The 16260-nt window shown below is 39.8% G+C and overlaps 1 protein-coding gene across 6 annotated transcripts; it reads right to left on the bottom strand.

Moving 5' to 3' along the window:
• Nucleotides 1-525: 525 nt before the first annotated feature.
• psip1a (PC4 and SFRS1 interacting protein 1a) lies at nucleotides 526-15329 on the bottom strand. 6 transcript variants are annotated; one of them, XM_037765211.1, is made up of 17 exons: nucleotides 15169-15329; nucleotides 14954-15043; nucleotides 14338-14414; nucleotides 13358-13496; nucleotides 13025-13114; nucleotides 11470-11613; nucleotides 10231-10290; nucleotides 10079-10139; nucleotides 9701-9803; nucleotides 9313-9487; nucleotides 9139-9212; nucleotides 8806-8861; nucleotides 8349-8419; nucleotides 6263-6364; nucleotides 5939-6140; nucleotides 2758-2854; nucleotides 526-1258 (listed from the first exon to the last, which is right to left on the bottom strand). In XM_037765211.1, the coding sequence occupies exons 2-17, from the start codon at nucleotides 15023-15025 to the stop codon at nucleotides 1228-1230; spliced, it is 1554 nt and encodes a 517-aa protein (XP_037621139.1). In that variant the 5' UTR covers nucleotides 15026-15043; nucleotides 15169-15329; the 3' UTR covers nucleotides 526-1227. The 6 variants fall into 6 exon arrangements, with proteins under 6 accessions (XP_037621139.1, XP_037621140.1, XP_037621137.1 ...); XM_037765212.1 differs by having other exon boundaries at nucleotides 9701-9800; XM_037765209.1 differs by lacking the exon at nucleotides 526-1258 and adding an exon at nucleotides 1400-1513.
• Nucleotides 15330-16260: the final 931 nt, after the last annotated feature.

Raw genomic sequence — 16260 nt, 5'->3', positions numbered from 1 at the left:
GTCCACAACTCAAAGATATTCAGTTTACTGTCATAGAGGAGTAAAGGAAACCAGAAAATATTCACATTTAAGAAGCTGCAATCAGAATTTAGACTTTTTCTTTTCTTAAGAAATTACTCAAATTGATTATCAAAATAGTTGGCGATTAATTTAATAGTTGACAAATAATCGATTTATTGTTGCAGCTCTGATTCATTACAGCAAAAACATCAAAGTTATAGTTTGGAAAAAAAGTCTTTAGTTGTATTTATTAAGAGTTCAAATACTGAGCTAATCTGTTTCATCAAGCTTATGGAGGAAATTGATCTCAAGTAGCTAATAGAACAAATGGACCTGTGCAGTAACAGTAACATGACACAGCAGTCGTAGTCAGACAATAGGCAAAGTCTAGTAAAAATGTCAATCTTCATCAATAGAGATTCAAAGGAAAGAAGACTGGAGTTCAGATCTTTTTGAGGTGCTCTATACAACACATGATTTCTGTGCAGTCAATGTGAATATATGAATAAAAAAGACACAAAGGAGTACTATATGTTCTACTTTATTATTGGATGCGGAAACAGGTCATCAGACAGGCAGAAAAATACTCTTATTTACATCTACGTTAAAAACAAAAGTTTTAAAACAGACAGTTGAACATGTTTGAGAAAATTTGGCCAAATACTGTGAACTTTGGCAAACTGGGGAATGTTGCAGCCAATATGATTAGACATGGTAATGGTGCTTCTAACCACAACTAAACCTCTGCATTTCACATAATCTGTAAGTTAAGATCAAACTGTTGATTCTGTAAATGTCAAAAACTATTTAAATGCAATGAGTACGATGACAAAATAGGACCAGATGGTACTACTCTTGTATCTGTGAGCATGCGCATTAAGATCTAAGTTCTTGGTGCTGCAAATCTACAAGTTCTTAATCATTACACAGCCATTACTCAAAATTCAACAGGTGTGACACAAGGAGTCTGAAAGGTAAAGATTACACACAAAGTAAAAAAAATAAAATATGCAGTCAGTCTATCTCGGGAGTGGAGGGGTTTGATGTACTGAAACGATTAAGCAGCAACACTGACAGGAACAGTAAGTAAACTGGAAACCAGTGATCATGATCAGTCATCAAAAAGGAACTGGACAGAAGATCCCAGTTGGTCAGCCCAGTCTGGACAAAGGTTGTACGAGTACAGCAGCAAATGTCTTCTCTTTTTTCTTCAGGCGTGTAGGACACTCAAGTGGACTCTTCCTGAGCTTTTGGGGCACTGCAGTCAAAGACGATAAAGAAATAGGTTAAGACAGTATTGACACATTTTTGTTGTGCATTATTTATCATGCAGAATACCATCTAAGTGACATTTGTATATTTATTACATGAATACAAATGTAATGAAACGGACCGCTTTGCTATTTACTGGCTCGCTGCCAATTCTTCTGCCTTTTCAGTCGTTTTTCATAAATTCTCTCGTCATGATATCGATGTGAACGCAGCACAGATATCCAGCCGGAAAGCAGACGGTCTGCAAGGCAAAGCATCAAGGGAGTAAAACTTAGTCTAACGTAGTTTTAAAAGACCCAAGATGAACACTGTAAGTGGGCTACTTCATTACTATAAGCAAATTATTTAAACAGCGTTTGCATAGGAATTATTTTGTCCCGAGCTTTTTGATCACTATAAGCGGTTGATCACTGTACCACGGTTTTGCATTCCGCAGCTCACGTTACCGCAGTTTCACAAGCGTGTCAGAGAACTAAGGTGGCCTTCAGGTAACGTAAAAACGTGAACCGCTCTCTCAAGAGCCAGTGTTTGTTTTTTTCCGCTCTGGGCTACTGTATGAACATGGCGGTGCAACATGGCAGACTCCTTGAAGAGGACCTGCTCCCTATGTAGATATGAAGGGCTCATTCTAAGCTAACACACAACGATTCTTAGTTTCAGGTGATTATACACTAAAGAAAACATAGTTATGAATATTATATTCCATTTCTGCTAATAGACCCCCGAAATTTTACACACTGTTCCTGTAAAAGATGTACGTCTAGAAAAATATAGCATGATGCCAGCTTTACTCTTTAAGATAGTGTTTCTCAGCCAGCTAAAATGTATTTGCTTTGTATAAATGTACTATAATAATAATAATAATGATAATAATAATAATAATAATAATAATAATGTAGTACTTGAAGGGAACGCCAGACAAAACTACAGAGAGGACACTAGTTTTATACAGTTTAGGTGGCTAATTTTAAAGGTCACAGAGTAAAGGTCAATGCCACTGGCAGTTCATTTTGTGCTTCTTTTTGAAATCTCACTTTTTCCTCTATGCCTGTATGTTGTTGCTTTTATACTATATTAATTATTTTCTTGCCATATTAAAACTAGAATTAGAGCCTCGCGGTCGTATGCTTCCATCAAGTTGCAGTTTCCATCCATGCCTGTGAAAATGTCATCTCTTCATCAATTTTTACCCTATTAGACATTTGTGTGAAATTGTCATAATAAGCAGATGAATTCTTGAGTTATGGCCAAAATACCAAAATCTAATCACTTCATTTGAGTCCAAGTGGAAGTTTGTGCCAGATGTAATGACACCCCCCCCCCCGAGGCGTTCCTGAGATATCACGTTCACGAGACTGAGACGCACGTACAACCCAAAAACATAATGTCTCCGGCCACGACTGTCGCCGGCGCAGAGACATAAGAAGAGACGGAACAGAATAGATTTGCAACAGTGTTGTCCTGTGTATGTGTCGGGTAAACTACCTGTGATTTTCTCCCACTGAGGTGTCTTCAAGAAGCTTCTCTCTCTCCGTCTCCTGCCTCTTCTCTTCGGGGCTGATATCACCATTTGTCATCTTGTCTGTAGGCGGTGCACACAGACAGAGAGACAACACAGACTCAGTCAGACAGAACATCACGACACAACCTAAAACACCGCAGAGAGGAGAGCTCACAGGAGCATGTGATGACACACGCTGAGCTCCCGACCTTACGGAGATAAACCCGATTTTCCATCCATTTGACATGCCTTGCTGGAGAAAGAGACCTTTCACAGAGATAACTCACTTTAGTTGAAGTATAATACGTGCATGGATCAAGTGAGGCAATACAGCATGGATGTGGCTGCAGACCTCTGATCACACTCCGTGTCTCTACTGAGAATGTTAACCACAGAGATCCTATGATGCCTTCCTGGAAGGGATGGAAACTCAAACTTCAATGTCTCTGTTGTCTTTTTGGTTCATATTTGACTCGGCTGGTCATACTTGATTTATCAATAACTAGCAGACACGCCTTATGACTACTGTATCACCTGACCTAGCCCTCTCTCACTGCACCAATGTGCTGAAATACTAAAAAAGGTCTCATAAGAAACTTTTGCTCTTTCTGTACATTTGTATAGAACAATTATCATGAATAATCATAACCAGCAGTTCTTAGCATTATAAAAGTGTTATTATTACAATATATGGTGAATAAGACAACTGGTGCATGTGTTAAATTGTCAGACCCATAATACACGTGTTACTGTCTTTCTTTGGCTATTGTATATATAGTGATTATTCATAGCAATTAATAGTAATTATTATATTTTGAGACTGACCTAAAAGTGTCCATAAGTATTCAGTATTGAAAAATAACAAGTATCAAAAGTTGGCATCAGTTTCTTAGATTTGTTTACCCTCTTTGATTCAATATTTTTTAGGATTTGATGGCATCTAGCTGTGAGGTTGCAACCAACTGAAATTTCTCCCGTGGGAGAAATGCCGCACTTCATCGCAGAATCAAACGACTGCTGGCTGAGCTCGGGAGCGGCTGCCGCAACTTTTCATAGACATTGAATGGCGGCTCGGCTGCATGGTGGTGCATTGTCGCTTCACAGCAGAAGGTTCAAATCCGGCTTGGGGCCCTTCTGTGGGGAGTTTGAGCATTTACTCCCTGTGTTAGCGTGGGTTTTTTCCGGGTTCTCCAGTTTCCTCCCACAGTCCAAAGACATGCAGGTTAATTGTTGACTCTAAATGGCCCGTAGGTGTGAATGTGAGCGTGAATGGTTGTCTGTCTCTATGTTAGCCCTATGACCCCAGTCTGGATGACCTGTCCAGGGTGTACCCCGCTTTCACCCTGAATAAGATAAGCTGTTAATAGATGGTGGATAATGGATGGATGCATGGCAGCTCGCCGCACTTAGCCGCTGCTCTGGTGTGAATTCAGCGTTAACGGCTCATTCTAAGGTAACGGAAACACAATGATTCTTATTTTCACGTGATTAGACACTAAAGAAAACATACTTATTAATATTATATTCCATTTATGCCAATAAATCACCTGAAATGCTACACACTGTTCCTTTAAAAATCACATTTTTTTACAGTATTTTATGTAGGCAAAGCTCTTTTCTTCTTAACAACGGTGCATTGCACAGTTTAGCATACTTTGTTAAATGAAAAAAGGTTGTGTTTTCCCCAACAAAGTTATTGTTATACGTGTATGTTTTAGTATCGTAACGAAACTCGGGTATTGTATTTGCACATATATTGAATTTTTTAAACTATATCAAGCCCTAGTGATAAATATGTGCGGGTTAGATGAAAAGCTGCAGGCAGCAGGCGCTCACTTCAGTCTGTGTAGACTTCAGAATTCCAAACCTCCAGCACTAATCAAGGTAAGCAAAATCTTGAACTGCACTATATGCTCACATCACAGGTTCCTAAAAAAGACATACAGAGGATTCACAAATTCAATTTCAAGATCAAACTCTTTACTTGTTCACCTATGAGTCATGATCATCCCTTGGACCATTAACACACTATTATGATGAACCATGCAGCCATGTGACCAAAAGTTGAAACAATCAGCTCCAGTGAAATAGAAAGGTCCCATACATGACCAAAGATTAAGCAGAATTACTAAGAGCTTGTTGCACTGGCATAAAATTAATGTCCAGAACATCTGACAATAATCAATGTGAGCGTGTCATTATTTTACGTGATCAGAGGTATTAAAAGAGTCTATTGAAGTTTACATCCGGAACGGGCCGATTGCTCGGCCTACAAAAGTGCTGCTTGCAGCGTAATTGAGAACCGTGATATGGCTGCTTGGACTCGCCAAGTGTGAAGCTGATTGGACGAACGGTTCTCGAGATATGTGAAGGGCAGTCATACATATACACAGACAGACGGAGAATACTTCCTTTATAGTTTGATGATGCTGCTACAGCAACACCTATTGGCCAAATGGCACCAAATTGGTCACTGCCACTCAGACATCATATCTACACATGTCCACCACATTTGGTCACAATAGCACAAAGCTTTCAGGAGATATGACATTTTTTGTAATATAAGTCCTGCCCTCAGCATTTGAGCCAACTGTGAGGGCCAGCTACAGCAAAAACTGTACGGGACATAAAAAATCCAAAAGGTAACTTTTTCCAGCTTGGTCCAGAGATGTTCTGTACCAAATTTGTTGATAATTGCTCAAAATTCTAAATGGCGGAAAATCAGTCTAGATGTAAAGTTCATTGTTATAGCGCCACCTTCTGGCCAAATTGCACCACATTGGACACTGCACTGCCTTGGGTCCTGAGCAATACACCCGCCAAGTTTGAAGTCTATCGCATAAGCAGTTCTTGAGATATACAAAGGACACACACAGACAGACAGACAGACAGACAGAGAGAGATTCCTTGATCTATAGTTAGATTGTATAATGTGCCTACTGTAATTAATATGCTAATTCTTCAAGGAAAAAACTATTAGGTGAAACATGTTTGTATACAAATGTCTCACATCTGCAATTTCTACTGAACAAATCATATTTGTACACTAAGAGTAGTGTGTACAGCATGGACAAATACTAATACCTTCCCGTCTACAGTATGAGATTAAGCGAGTTGAAAACAACTTTAAAAAAATGATTGAATCTATTTATAATAAAAACTTACCTGGGTTATTTTCCTTGGCTTGTTCCACTCTCTTCAGCGCTCCTTTCTTGGCCTCCTCGTGCTGCCGCTGTTCAGCTATAGACTTGTTGAGTACCTGGCTGAGCACGCAGTCGCCCTCTCCAACCAGAAACATGCTCTTGAACTTGTTATACAACATGGTGGCCTTGTCCATGACGTCCTGGCTGGCCTTGAATCTGCGAATCTAGAAGATGGATAAAAACACATCACCACTCAATAAAAGTGCTTAGAAACATACGCTGGTGTCATTTGATTGTTCAACTTGAAAACAGTTGTACTCTAAATGGATTTTGGATGTGTACCTACCTTTTTGAGTGTGGAAATCAGTTCACTGTGTTTCTGCAGGTTTTGGGTTGTGACCTGAAGGGCACTAATCTCATCTAACGCCTCCATGCACTTCTTCACATCCTGGTGAGGTGGGAGCGGCGAGGGCCGTGGACAAAAGGGGCAACAAAAAGATGTGTAGGCATTTAGAAATAAACAAAGGAAATGCACACAATTATCAAACTTAATCATGATGTATTAAAAACTACATATCTGTCCTTTTTGGAAGACAACTGATGTCTCTGTCATTTTCCTAGAATCATGTTTGAAACAGGGCTGCACAATTAATCAAAATGTTATCAAATGTGTTTTATGGCCTACTGCAATTTTCAAATAGCAGGATGCGGAGGAAATCACAATATTTGTTAAAGGTGAAATATGTGTCAAAATAGCATTTTAAATTGAATACTGTTGTGTTGCAGAGATGTCCTGGCCTACACATCATACTCTACAGACTTACGAAAACATCTAGTTTCATGTTTGGTACAGATCACCTGCAAAAATCACATTATAATCATTTTCATATTTTTTCAATGAAAATGAGAATAATGATGTAAAAGTTATCATTCCCTCTAATAATGCAAATCATATCGCAATTGTCAGTCAAAATAATCACAATTAGATATTTTTTCAAAATCGTGCAGCCTTAGTTGGAAAGACGGTGCATTATTCTGCTGGAAGTATCCATTTAAAATAGATGGACATTAAAGGATGCACCTGGTGAGCAGAAATATCGAGGTACAAAACAACTTTCTCAAAGAAAGTGACAGGTGTCTTACAGCACCCAGATATAGCAAGCTAAAGCTTGTCGGATGGTTTTGGATGGATGTCGAACAATGTTACAAAAACTGTCCTAATTCAGGACATTACAAGAATACAGGACACTTCTTTATGTTTGACATCATGTGATGAATGATGATAATATTTGCGATAATATTTGTCTGTTTTGTCACTAAATATAACTTTATTAAACTACCTTGCATTTTTGGATTTCCAATTAAGAAAAAGGGCGTTGTGTCTAAAGGGTAACCCCTAACCTCAACCATCTCAAGAGAGTTTCGCAATTTGTGTGTTACCTTCTAGACACGACCAAAAAAAAGGGAATTTGTTTTGAAAATGTCCAGCCTTCTTTTTCCTAAAAAGTTCAAACCATAGAAATAGAATGAGAGTAGAACGGACATTGAACTGATTGCCGTGGTCAATTGATGGCGTTCGGCACTGTGCATTGAGCATAGAAATAGAATAAGCTAGCGCGCTACAATGGTGACGGTACACATAAAAATGGCCACCGCTCTGACCATCCTGCTATGTTGATTTGAATGTGAATGTCCGTTCTACTCTCATTCTATCTCTATGGTTCAAACATTGGTGTCCATACGTGTCCTCTGTCATTTCGGGGTTTGCTGACACTGCGTCACAGATAACAGCGTCTCGACTCTCACATTGCAGAGTTCCCTCCATGACACGGTTTCAGTAAAAAAATTAAAACAATGACCAGCTTCTGTGCCAAAACTGTGTCACAATGAAAGTGCTTTGTTTATACTTTTAAGGTCACGCACAGACCTGAGCCCCAAATAATTGTCTGTGGCTCAGGAGATAGAGTGGGTCGTCCACTAATTAGAAGATCAGCAGTTTGATCCCCGTTCCTCCAGTCCCCATGTCAAAGTGTCCAATAAACTGAACCTCAAATTTCTCCCGAAGGCTGTGCCATCGGTGTGTGAATGACCATGAATTTAGATCCTGATGGGCAGGGTGGCACCTTGCATGGCAGCCTCCGCCATCAGTGTGTGAATGCGTGTGTGAACGGGTGAACGCTGACATGCAGTGTAAAGCGCTTTGAGTGGACGGAAGACTAGAAAGACACTATATAAAAGCATTTACCAATGAGTGGATGTGGGATCAGCGTTCAGCAGTTTATACGGATGATAGTCACAGGGTCATTTGCCTTGGGAAATACTATCACTTTTTTTGGTCATGGAAATATTGCAATACAATCACAAAGTTGTCAGTGGAGAAAGATGGACTTGTAGGAGACGTTTATAATCCGACAGTGTTTCGTAGAACTCACAGGGTTGTCAATTTTCAGTGAAATCTTGATTTCACTGTGCAGGCTCTGCAGCTTCAGGTCAGTTGACATTTCTGCAGACAGGAAAAGAATTCCAATGATTATGATGGAGACGGTTTTGCCTCAAGAAGTTATTTTTAACAGAACATTAATCAAGTGTGAATTTAAGAATTATTTCGGTCTCAAAAACACGTTTTTGGATTTGCAGCTTTTTACACTTAAAATTTGTTTTCGGGCTTTCATTGGGCAATTCTGTATCGAATAATAACAATGAAGCTTCGCCTTTTCACCTGTTGTTTTCAACTCTACTGATGGTCGTCATCTTAACAATAACTTTTATTTCATTGGCTTTAAATAAGAAGATTTTAAGATTGCCTTATTCCCTAAACATGAGCCCTGAAAAAGATGGTGCTTGAATTCAACACCAATTAAATTCTAATATTTGAACTATAATACTCACCCTTTTTCTTGCCTCCTGTCCTGTCTTCATTTTTCTTCCCATCATCTTTGTTTGGCCTGTGAGACAGAATAACCACATCTTAAAAAGTGTCATAAATAGTATAAAATGAAATGATAAATGAAATAAAATATATTTTGTTATTCTATTTAAATTCAAGTTATTTCTCGAGTTAAAAGTACCTATAATGTAACAATCTCTGGTTATTCCTTCTCAAATTTTAACTTTCCTCTTCGTATGACTGTAATTTAAATACTTTTGGCTGTTGGTGAAATCAGAATAAGCAATACGAGGACATCATTTTAGGTTTCTGTTGGGCATCGCGTGTATACGTACTCTCTCAATTCATCCGCTTTCCGTCGCCGCACATCTTTGTCCATTTCTGAGTTTTTCTTTCTGCCTTTGTTTTTCTGAAATTAAAAGAAATCAAAATCATGTGCATGAAAGCATCGTACTGACTGCTGACACAAATTCCTGATAAGGAGGAACCATGTTGGACTGGACACCTGCCTCTTCATCATCAGAGCCTGAGGAGCCGTCTTCCTTCTTCTTCTTCTTGGCTTCAGGCTCCTTCACCTCTGCTTCCTTTCCTTTGCCGTCCTCCTTCTTCCTCTTCTCCTCCTCTCCACTCTTGGACTTGTCCTCTGCTGCCCTCTTTCTCTTTCTGTCTGACTCAGCAGTGTCCCTAAATGTGAGAGACAAATTCCGTTAAGAGGCTATTTATAGTGCCAACTCGGCAAACTTGTGATCAAAATGAAAGAATATTAGCATTATTTCTTCCTTGCAGGAACGGATCCATTCAGGGCCCGCTGCCTGAGGCAAAGATGGTGTACAAGAAACAGGATGTAAGGATTTTACATTGTGTGTGTTATTGTTGTATGTGTGTTCATGTACTTACATTTCATTTCCTGAGCCTTGCTGGTCCTGCTGCTGCTGCTTAAGCAAAAGTAACTTCTCACTTTTGGGCTTCCTGCCTCTTCGTTTAGGAGCCTCTGCACCTGCTCACATGGACACAAAAACACACCACACACTATAAATCCAGTTTATGCAAAAGGATAGCTGAATGATAAGAACTCAACTTACAGTTGAAATAAAATAAGATACAGTGCAAATGTCCTACAATTCCACAGTGCAATATGTTTCTCAGTGTGATTAATGTATTTGTTCATATTTGTTGTAAATGTATATATCCATCTTGTGTCTATCTGTACCTCTTCTTAATAGCACAACGTCATTAATCTGCATTTCGAGTACCATCACAGGGAGTACGGCTTACCTGAGGGACTAACGGGACTGGCGGGAGCATCGTGTTTTTCAGTCTCCTGCTCAGCATCACTCTGGAAAAAAAAGAAGACATACCATCTTATAAAATGTTTTTCTACAAACCATTATAATAACAAAGTAAACCCATTCATAAATACTACCAACCTTTTTCTTTCTTCCTCTCTTGGGTTTAGGAACATCTGTGGATTCTTTCTGTGCAGAACCCTAAAATGCGACATCCTTTTGTTAATTTGATTTCAGTCAATAATCTTGACTTTTAACCGTCTTTGTAGTTCTCTTTAATATAACAGCATCAGATGCTAAAACGAAAGCCAGCAGGTATAAATGTCAAGTGGACAGTTTAGCATATATTCAGTCCTTCTTGGATGATTTGATCCGTCCCCACAATTAAAATTTCTGGATCAATAACACCATCTAGTGTGTAGTTATGATATTACACCCTGTGAAGTATTAAATGTGCCACTGTTGCATTAACAATAGCTGCGTCCAAATTCCAAACACTAATTGTACATAGTATATACTGTTTACTATATGCTAATATTTAAAGTATACCGTGTTTGAAGTACACAAGAAATCAGCATACTTAACTGTTTAACACTAAAAAGGAAAACAAACTGCCATTAAAATTGAACTATAATACTTTTTTTGTTTTTTCCGAAATTTTGGTGGAGCGATTTTGTAATTTTTTTGCAGCTGTGAGCTTTGTTTTAGCATTCATACATTTTGGGTATACTTAATGTACATTGTAAGGAATTGGGACACAGATTATGTCTTGTTAAAATATCGCAGGGACAGCAGGGGAAGTGTCAAAATAAAGGACATAAAAAGAGAGCTTGTCTCCTCCTGAGGAAAAACACATAAACTGAGTAGTCACAACTTACCTTTCTCCAAAGCACAGAAAGCCATGCAAAAATAAAACAACATCAACTAATTGCAAACAGTATTTTATGAATAAGTGGAGCAGGAAAAGGCAGGAAATGGAAAGCAATAACACAAGCTGTCAGGGTGGTCTCAGAGAGGTAAAATAGAGAAGAAGAAAACATATTTTTTTGTCATTGTCACACACAGAGTTTATGTCCCAAACCTAAAATCAATTTGATCAAGAGCCAGCTGTGCTTACTGGATATTATGTAATCTTATAAAACACAGGGACTGTGTATCTCAGATAATCACCTCAGTGGCGTAAACACAGAAAACCCAGCAGACCAGGCACTCTAATCAAAAGCACCAAATGCAAGTTTGTGGCCGCCGACAAGAACGTGGAGTCAAACAGAAACAAACCACCAATTGGAAAAACCACCAAATGTCACATGCTTTCCCACGGGGGAGGGAGTGAGGCGACCTGCGCCGCTTTATGGTATCCCAGCATGCAAACGTACGTACATCCTGGTTCTGAGGACCCTGCTCAGAGATCAGAGACCCTTCCTCCTCCTCCTCCTCCTCCTCCTCCTCCTCCTCATCCTCCTCCACCTCCTCATCCTCCTCCTCCTCATTCTCATTCTCCTGCTCAGCCTCACTTCCTGGAACCTGAATGCACCCAAGACACAGCATAGGACGCAGTGCGGTGGGGTAAACGGGACTTGAAAGGGAGAAAAGTTAGCGAGTATCCTTCTGTTCCACACACTACTCTTAGCGTACAATGACACTATGAATTTAGTAAGCTATGGCCTGCACTGATACGTAATTCAGTATGAAGCAGACACACGTTACAGAAAGATCACAGGAAAAACAGCAAAAGAGGAAAGAAGCTGACAGCACAGGAACAAACCAGTAGCATGTCGATGCCGTGAATATATATAAACTCTGGGAAAAAAAGTTTGGAAACTTGTGTTTGGTGGATTATTTCTCTGTGTTTCAATGCTAATTGGCATTGTATTTTACATCGTTGGAAAGCCTGTTTATTTACCTTCACAATGATGTCCAACTTGTAAGGATCATGCATTTGTCGGATGTGCAGCACAGCTGATTATGTGGGTAGCGCCCAAGAAGAATTTGCCAAAATGCCACAACAGCCTGGCACCGCCTCCTCATGCTGGTCACCAACCTGGTCACACGTTCCATTCCTCAACCAGGATTTGTTGCAGGTCAGCCAGTGTGGTTGTGTGTTCCCTCAATAATGTGACTGGCAAAACAAGGCTTGTCATCATTGAAGGCCATCTCAATGCAGTGAGATATCAGGATGAGATTCTGCAGCCAGTGGCGATCCCATATCTCCACAATCTGGGACCTAACTTCATCCTCCAAGATGACAACGCTCACCCCCACAGAGCCAGGGTTATCACAGACTACCTCCACAATGTGGGAGTAGAGAGAATGGAACGGCCTGCCAAGAGTCCACACCTCAACCCAATTCAACACTTGTAGGATCAGCTTGGGCGTGCTGTACGTGTTAGAGTGACCAACACAACCTCGTTGGCTGACCTGCAACCAATCCTGGTTGAGGAATGGAACGCCATCCCACAGCAACGTGTGACCCGGTTGGTGACCAGCATGAGGAGGAGGTGCCAGGCTGTTGTGGCTGCGTATGGATCTTCCACCGCTACTGAGGCTCCTGACGGTGTATTAAATGTAAATAGCAATATGTCTTGTTTGTTCCTTGTTACTGATAGAGAGTTCAATCATCCAATCCACCAAACAACTCAAACCAAGAGTCAACACCGACAGGAGAATACACTGTTTACTATTGACGGAGCATTTTGGCAAATTTTTCTTGAGCGCTACCCACATAATCAGCTGTGCTGCTCATCCCACAAATGCATGATCCTTACAAGTTGGACATCATTGCGAAGGTAAATAAACAGGCTTTCCAACGATGTAAAATACAATGCCAATTAGCATTGTAACAACAGAGAAATAATCCACCAAACACAAATATCCAAACTTTTTTCCCCCCAGTTTATATTTACATGAGTGACCGATTTGAAGAGCAAAAACTTACTTTGGGTTTTATCCCCTTGTCTTCTGCTTCCTCTTCTCCTTCTGGGCTGCTGTCCGAATCCTTTCCAGTGAAAGATTCAGGGGCGACCGGCTTTAAACAACAAGAACAAATAAATAGAATTAAAGCTAGGAAGCCTCGAACCAGCTATTTTTGTTTACCCCAACTTCTCTCAGGTAGTTAAAAACTAAGTGCACTCACAAAAAAGCTGTCCAACTCAGGGAGGTACAGTATATATCAGGATCTGAGGTACAGTCAATCCAAGCTAAGGTCAACACCTGGAGGATAAACACTGTAAACATGTCTTCAGAGGAGACAGAGAGGACGAAGATGTACCTTGGGTGCAGTGAGCTCAACTTTTGGGTTGTTCTCTATCTCCCACAATCCTTCATTGAAGCCTTTCCTCTTGTTGGGCTTGGCGTACTTCTCTTTGTTGGGCTGGTACGGAAAGATGTCTTTTGGGCCAAGAAATGCTCTGTTTGAAAGAAGACAATCTGTCTGTTAATACTCTCTAAACTATTAAAAATGTAGCGTGTGTTTACTGTGAGACGGAGCAGCAGCACACAGACACAGGTAACTCTATTCAGCCACTCATCAAACATTTATGTAGTTAAAGAAACACCTTCAACAGAGCACAATGACAACTCAATAAACAAACCTGGATACATAAATGCAGCCATTTACCATTTTAAATCATTCTCATGTCATGAACTCACTGTATGAGTGCCTTAAAGAGGACCTAATATGCTTATTTTCAGGTGCATACTTGTATTTAGGGTTTCTACTAGAACATGTTTACATGCTTTAATGTTCAAAAACGCTTTATTTTTTGTCATACCGGCACACCAGCTACTGCTCCCCCGCTCCCCCCCCCAAAAAAAAAGACCAATCTGCTCTGATTGGTCAGCTGGCCCACTCTGTTGTGATTGGTCAACAGAACCAAACTCCTCAGACTCTGCTCCAGCTCCGCTCTAACGACCTTTGATTGAGGGCGTACCAAACTAGCCGCTAGACAGGTATTATGCAAATGTCTTACTTGGTGACATCACCATGTTATGGAAGAAAAGGTGGGACTTCAAGCAAGACGTTTCAGGCAGTTCAGGAGCAGTGTTTCTCCCTTTGACCTGGACTTTGGGCTTTGTAACTTTGCAGACCTTTTACATGCATAAAAAACTATATAACACACTAAACTAAAGGAAAGAGAAAAAGCTTAATAGGTCCTCTTTAAATGCAACTTCACCTGAGTAAATGTGAGCCCATCAAACTACAGGAAATAAAGATAAGATGAGATAGACTGTCAGCGGTCGTTTACTAACGTTTCATGGGTGCCAAAGAAGAAGATGGGCAACTTGATATTGGATGGCTTCACAGCACCGTCTGGGACTTCATCGATCTGGTATAGGGAAATGATGAAAAACAAATTATATTTACTTACAGCCATGAGCTACAAAACCCACATTGAAAAGCAAACTGAAAGCTGTGTGCTCAGTTTGTGGTTTATGTCTGTGGAGGGTGGAGGGTGGATGTGGTTTATATTTGCTGTCTTCTGGTGGATGGGTGTGTTTTTTTGCACATGTGAAGCAAGTTTAATTGTAATAAAATATTCTATATTAATCCATTTAACTGTACAACATCTCTCTAGGGAGTGGGGGGGTGATATTCATTATTAACAGTCTCTTCTGCACTATATTCACTTTTTTAATAGTCGTGTATCACAGCTGTTACCCTGCACTATATTCAGTTTTAACAGTTTTCTTCATCTCCTTGTATTTTTATATCTGGTATATTTTTTTGTACTTTGCACTACTAACTTTTTTACTGCCTTTTTACTAACATGTTGTTGCACTATGGAACTGTGATGCTGGAAACTTGAATTTCCCTCAGGATCAATAAAGTTACTATCTATCTATCTATCTAAAGCTCCATACTTACTCTTGCAGGCCAGTGTGGATATCCCTTCATCTTGGCAAAGATCAGATCACCAGGTTTCCAATCTCGAGTCATGCTGAGCACCTTACCAAGCTGTAGAAAGAAGACAGAATTAAGGTATAATATGCTATAACCTATATTATGCTTTAATCAATATTGAGACAGGCATGCAAAACGTGCACACATGCATTCAGAGCAACAACAACCAGCTCACTGACCTCTAGTTTGTGCAGACGCCTATAGGAAACAGTATGATATGTAGATGTGTCTGTAAGGTGTTATTGCAGCAGGAACACAGACCGCTGCTCTTCCTTCTCCTCACAGGCGGACGCACGTTTTCCGCTCCCGCTCAGGACGTCGACGGACTGTACCACTATATGGCAGGACGGGGGGGGGGGAGTCTGTTTCAATTACGTTACCTGTGTTGTTTCTTTTATAAAAAAAGCAGAACCAAAAGCTTTAAGGCACCTATAGTAACATACTGAATGCTTGTGAAGCTATAAAGTGAGTCAAAATGTAGCCAAAATTGGAGCAAGTATTTGTTGTGTTGTAATCGAGTTGGAGCATCCCGACGCTACAAAGATCGTCTATTTTGGGTTGACAGACGTGTTTGAAAAAAAAGTGGGCGTCAACTTCCGCGCATGCGTATTTCACACCATAATTAACAAAATAAAGATACAGCCACGCTAGACGTCGTTGCCATAGAAACTAGTGCTATACCGTGACAACCCTTTTCTACAAAACGATTAATAAAATGTACGTTAAGGTAAAGGATATGTGTATTAAGCGGTTAGGTGTAAATCTCGTGTGTTCTTCTTGGTACCTGAAAATAGCATCAGAGTGAGAGCTCTGCAGCTGCTCCTCTCTGCTGCTTGGTACTGATGCTGAGGCTGCAGGGTTAACATGTATAGTTCTTTATATGTAAGGCATTGATGTATGTATATATATTTTTAATATTTATATTTTTTATATCTTTTTATCATGACTTTTTATAGTGCTTACTGTAATGTAATGTATTGTTGTTGTTTTATTCTTTTTTCTTAACTGGACCTTGAGTCTGCAATAAAGTTTGAATTGAATTGAATATTCCTGGTCAAAACATGGCTCACATCTCTGTCAAGGAAGTTTATTTTATTTGTTCAATTATTAGTCAATGAAATTATGTAACCTATGTATGACTGTGTCAATAGTTATCATTTTATGGAAAAAAATATGTCATATTTTTGGACTCCATTTGGTTGGTATTCAGTGACCTCTAGTGGTGAGATGAAGGCCTAACATATGAAGTGTAAGCAAAGCAAAATGATGGA

This window comes from Sebastes umbrosus, chromosome 3 (genome assembly GCF_015220745.1).
Source record: "Sebastes umbrosus isolate fSebUmb1 chromosome 3, fSebUmb1.pri, whole genome shotgun sequence".
NCBI classification, from domain to species: Eukaryota; Metazoa; Chordata; class Actinopteri; order Perciformes; family Sebastidae; genus Sebastes; species Sebastes umbrosus.
Note: the sequence above shows the minus strand (reverse complement) of the source record. Positions and strands in the feature narration are given on the sequence as shown.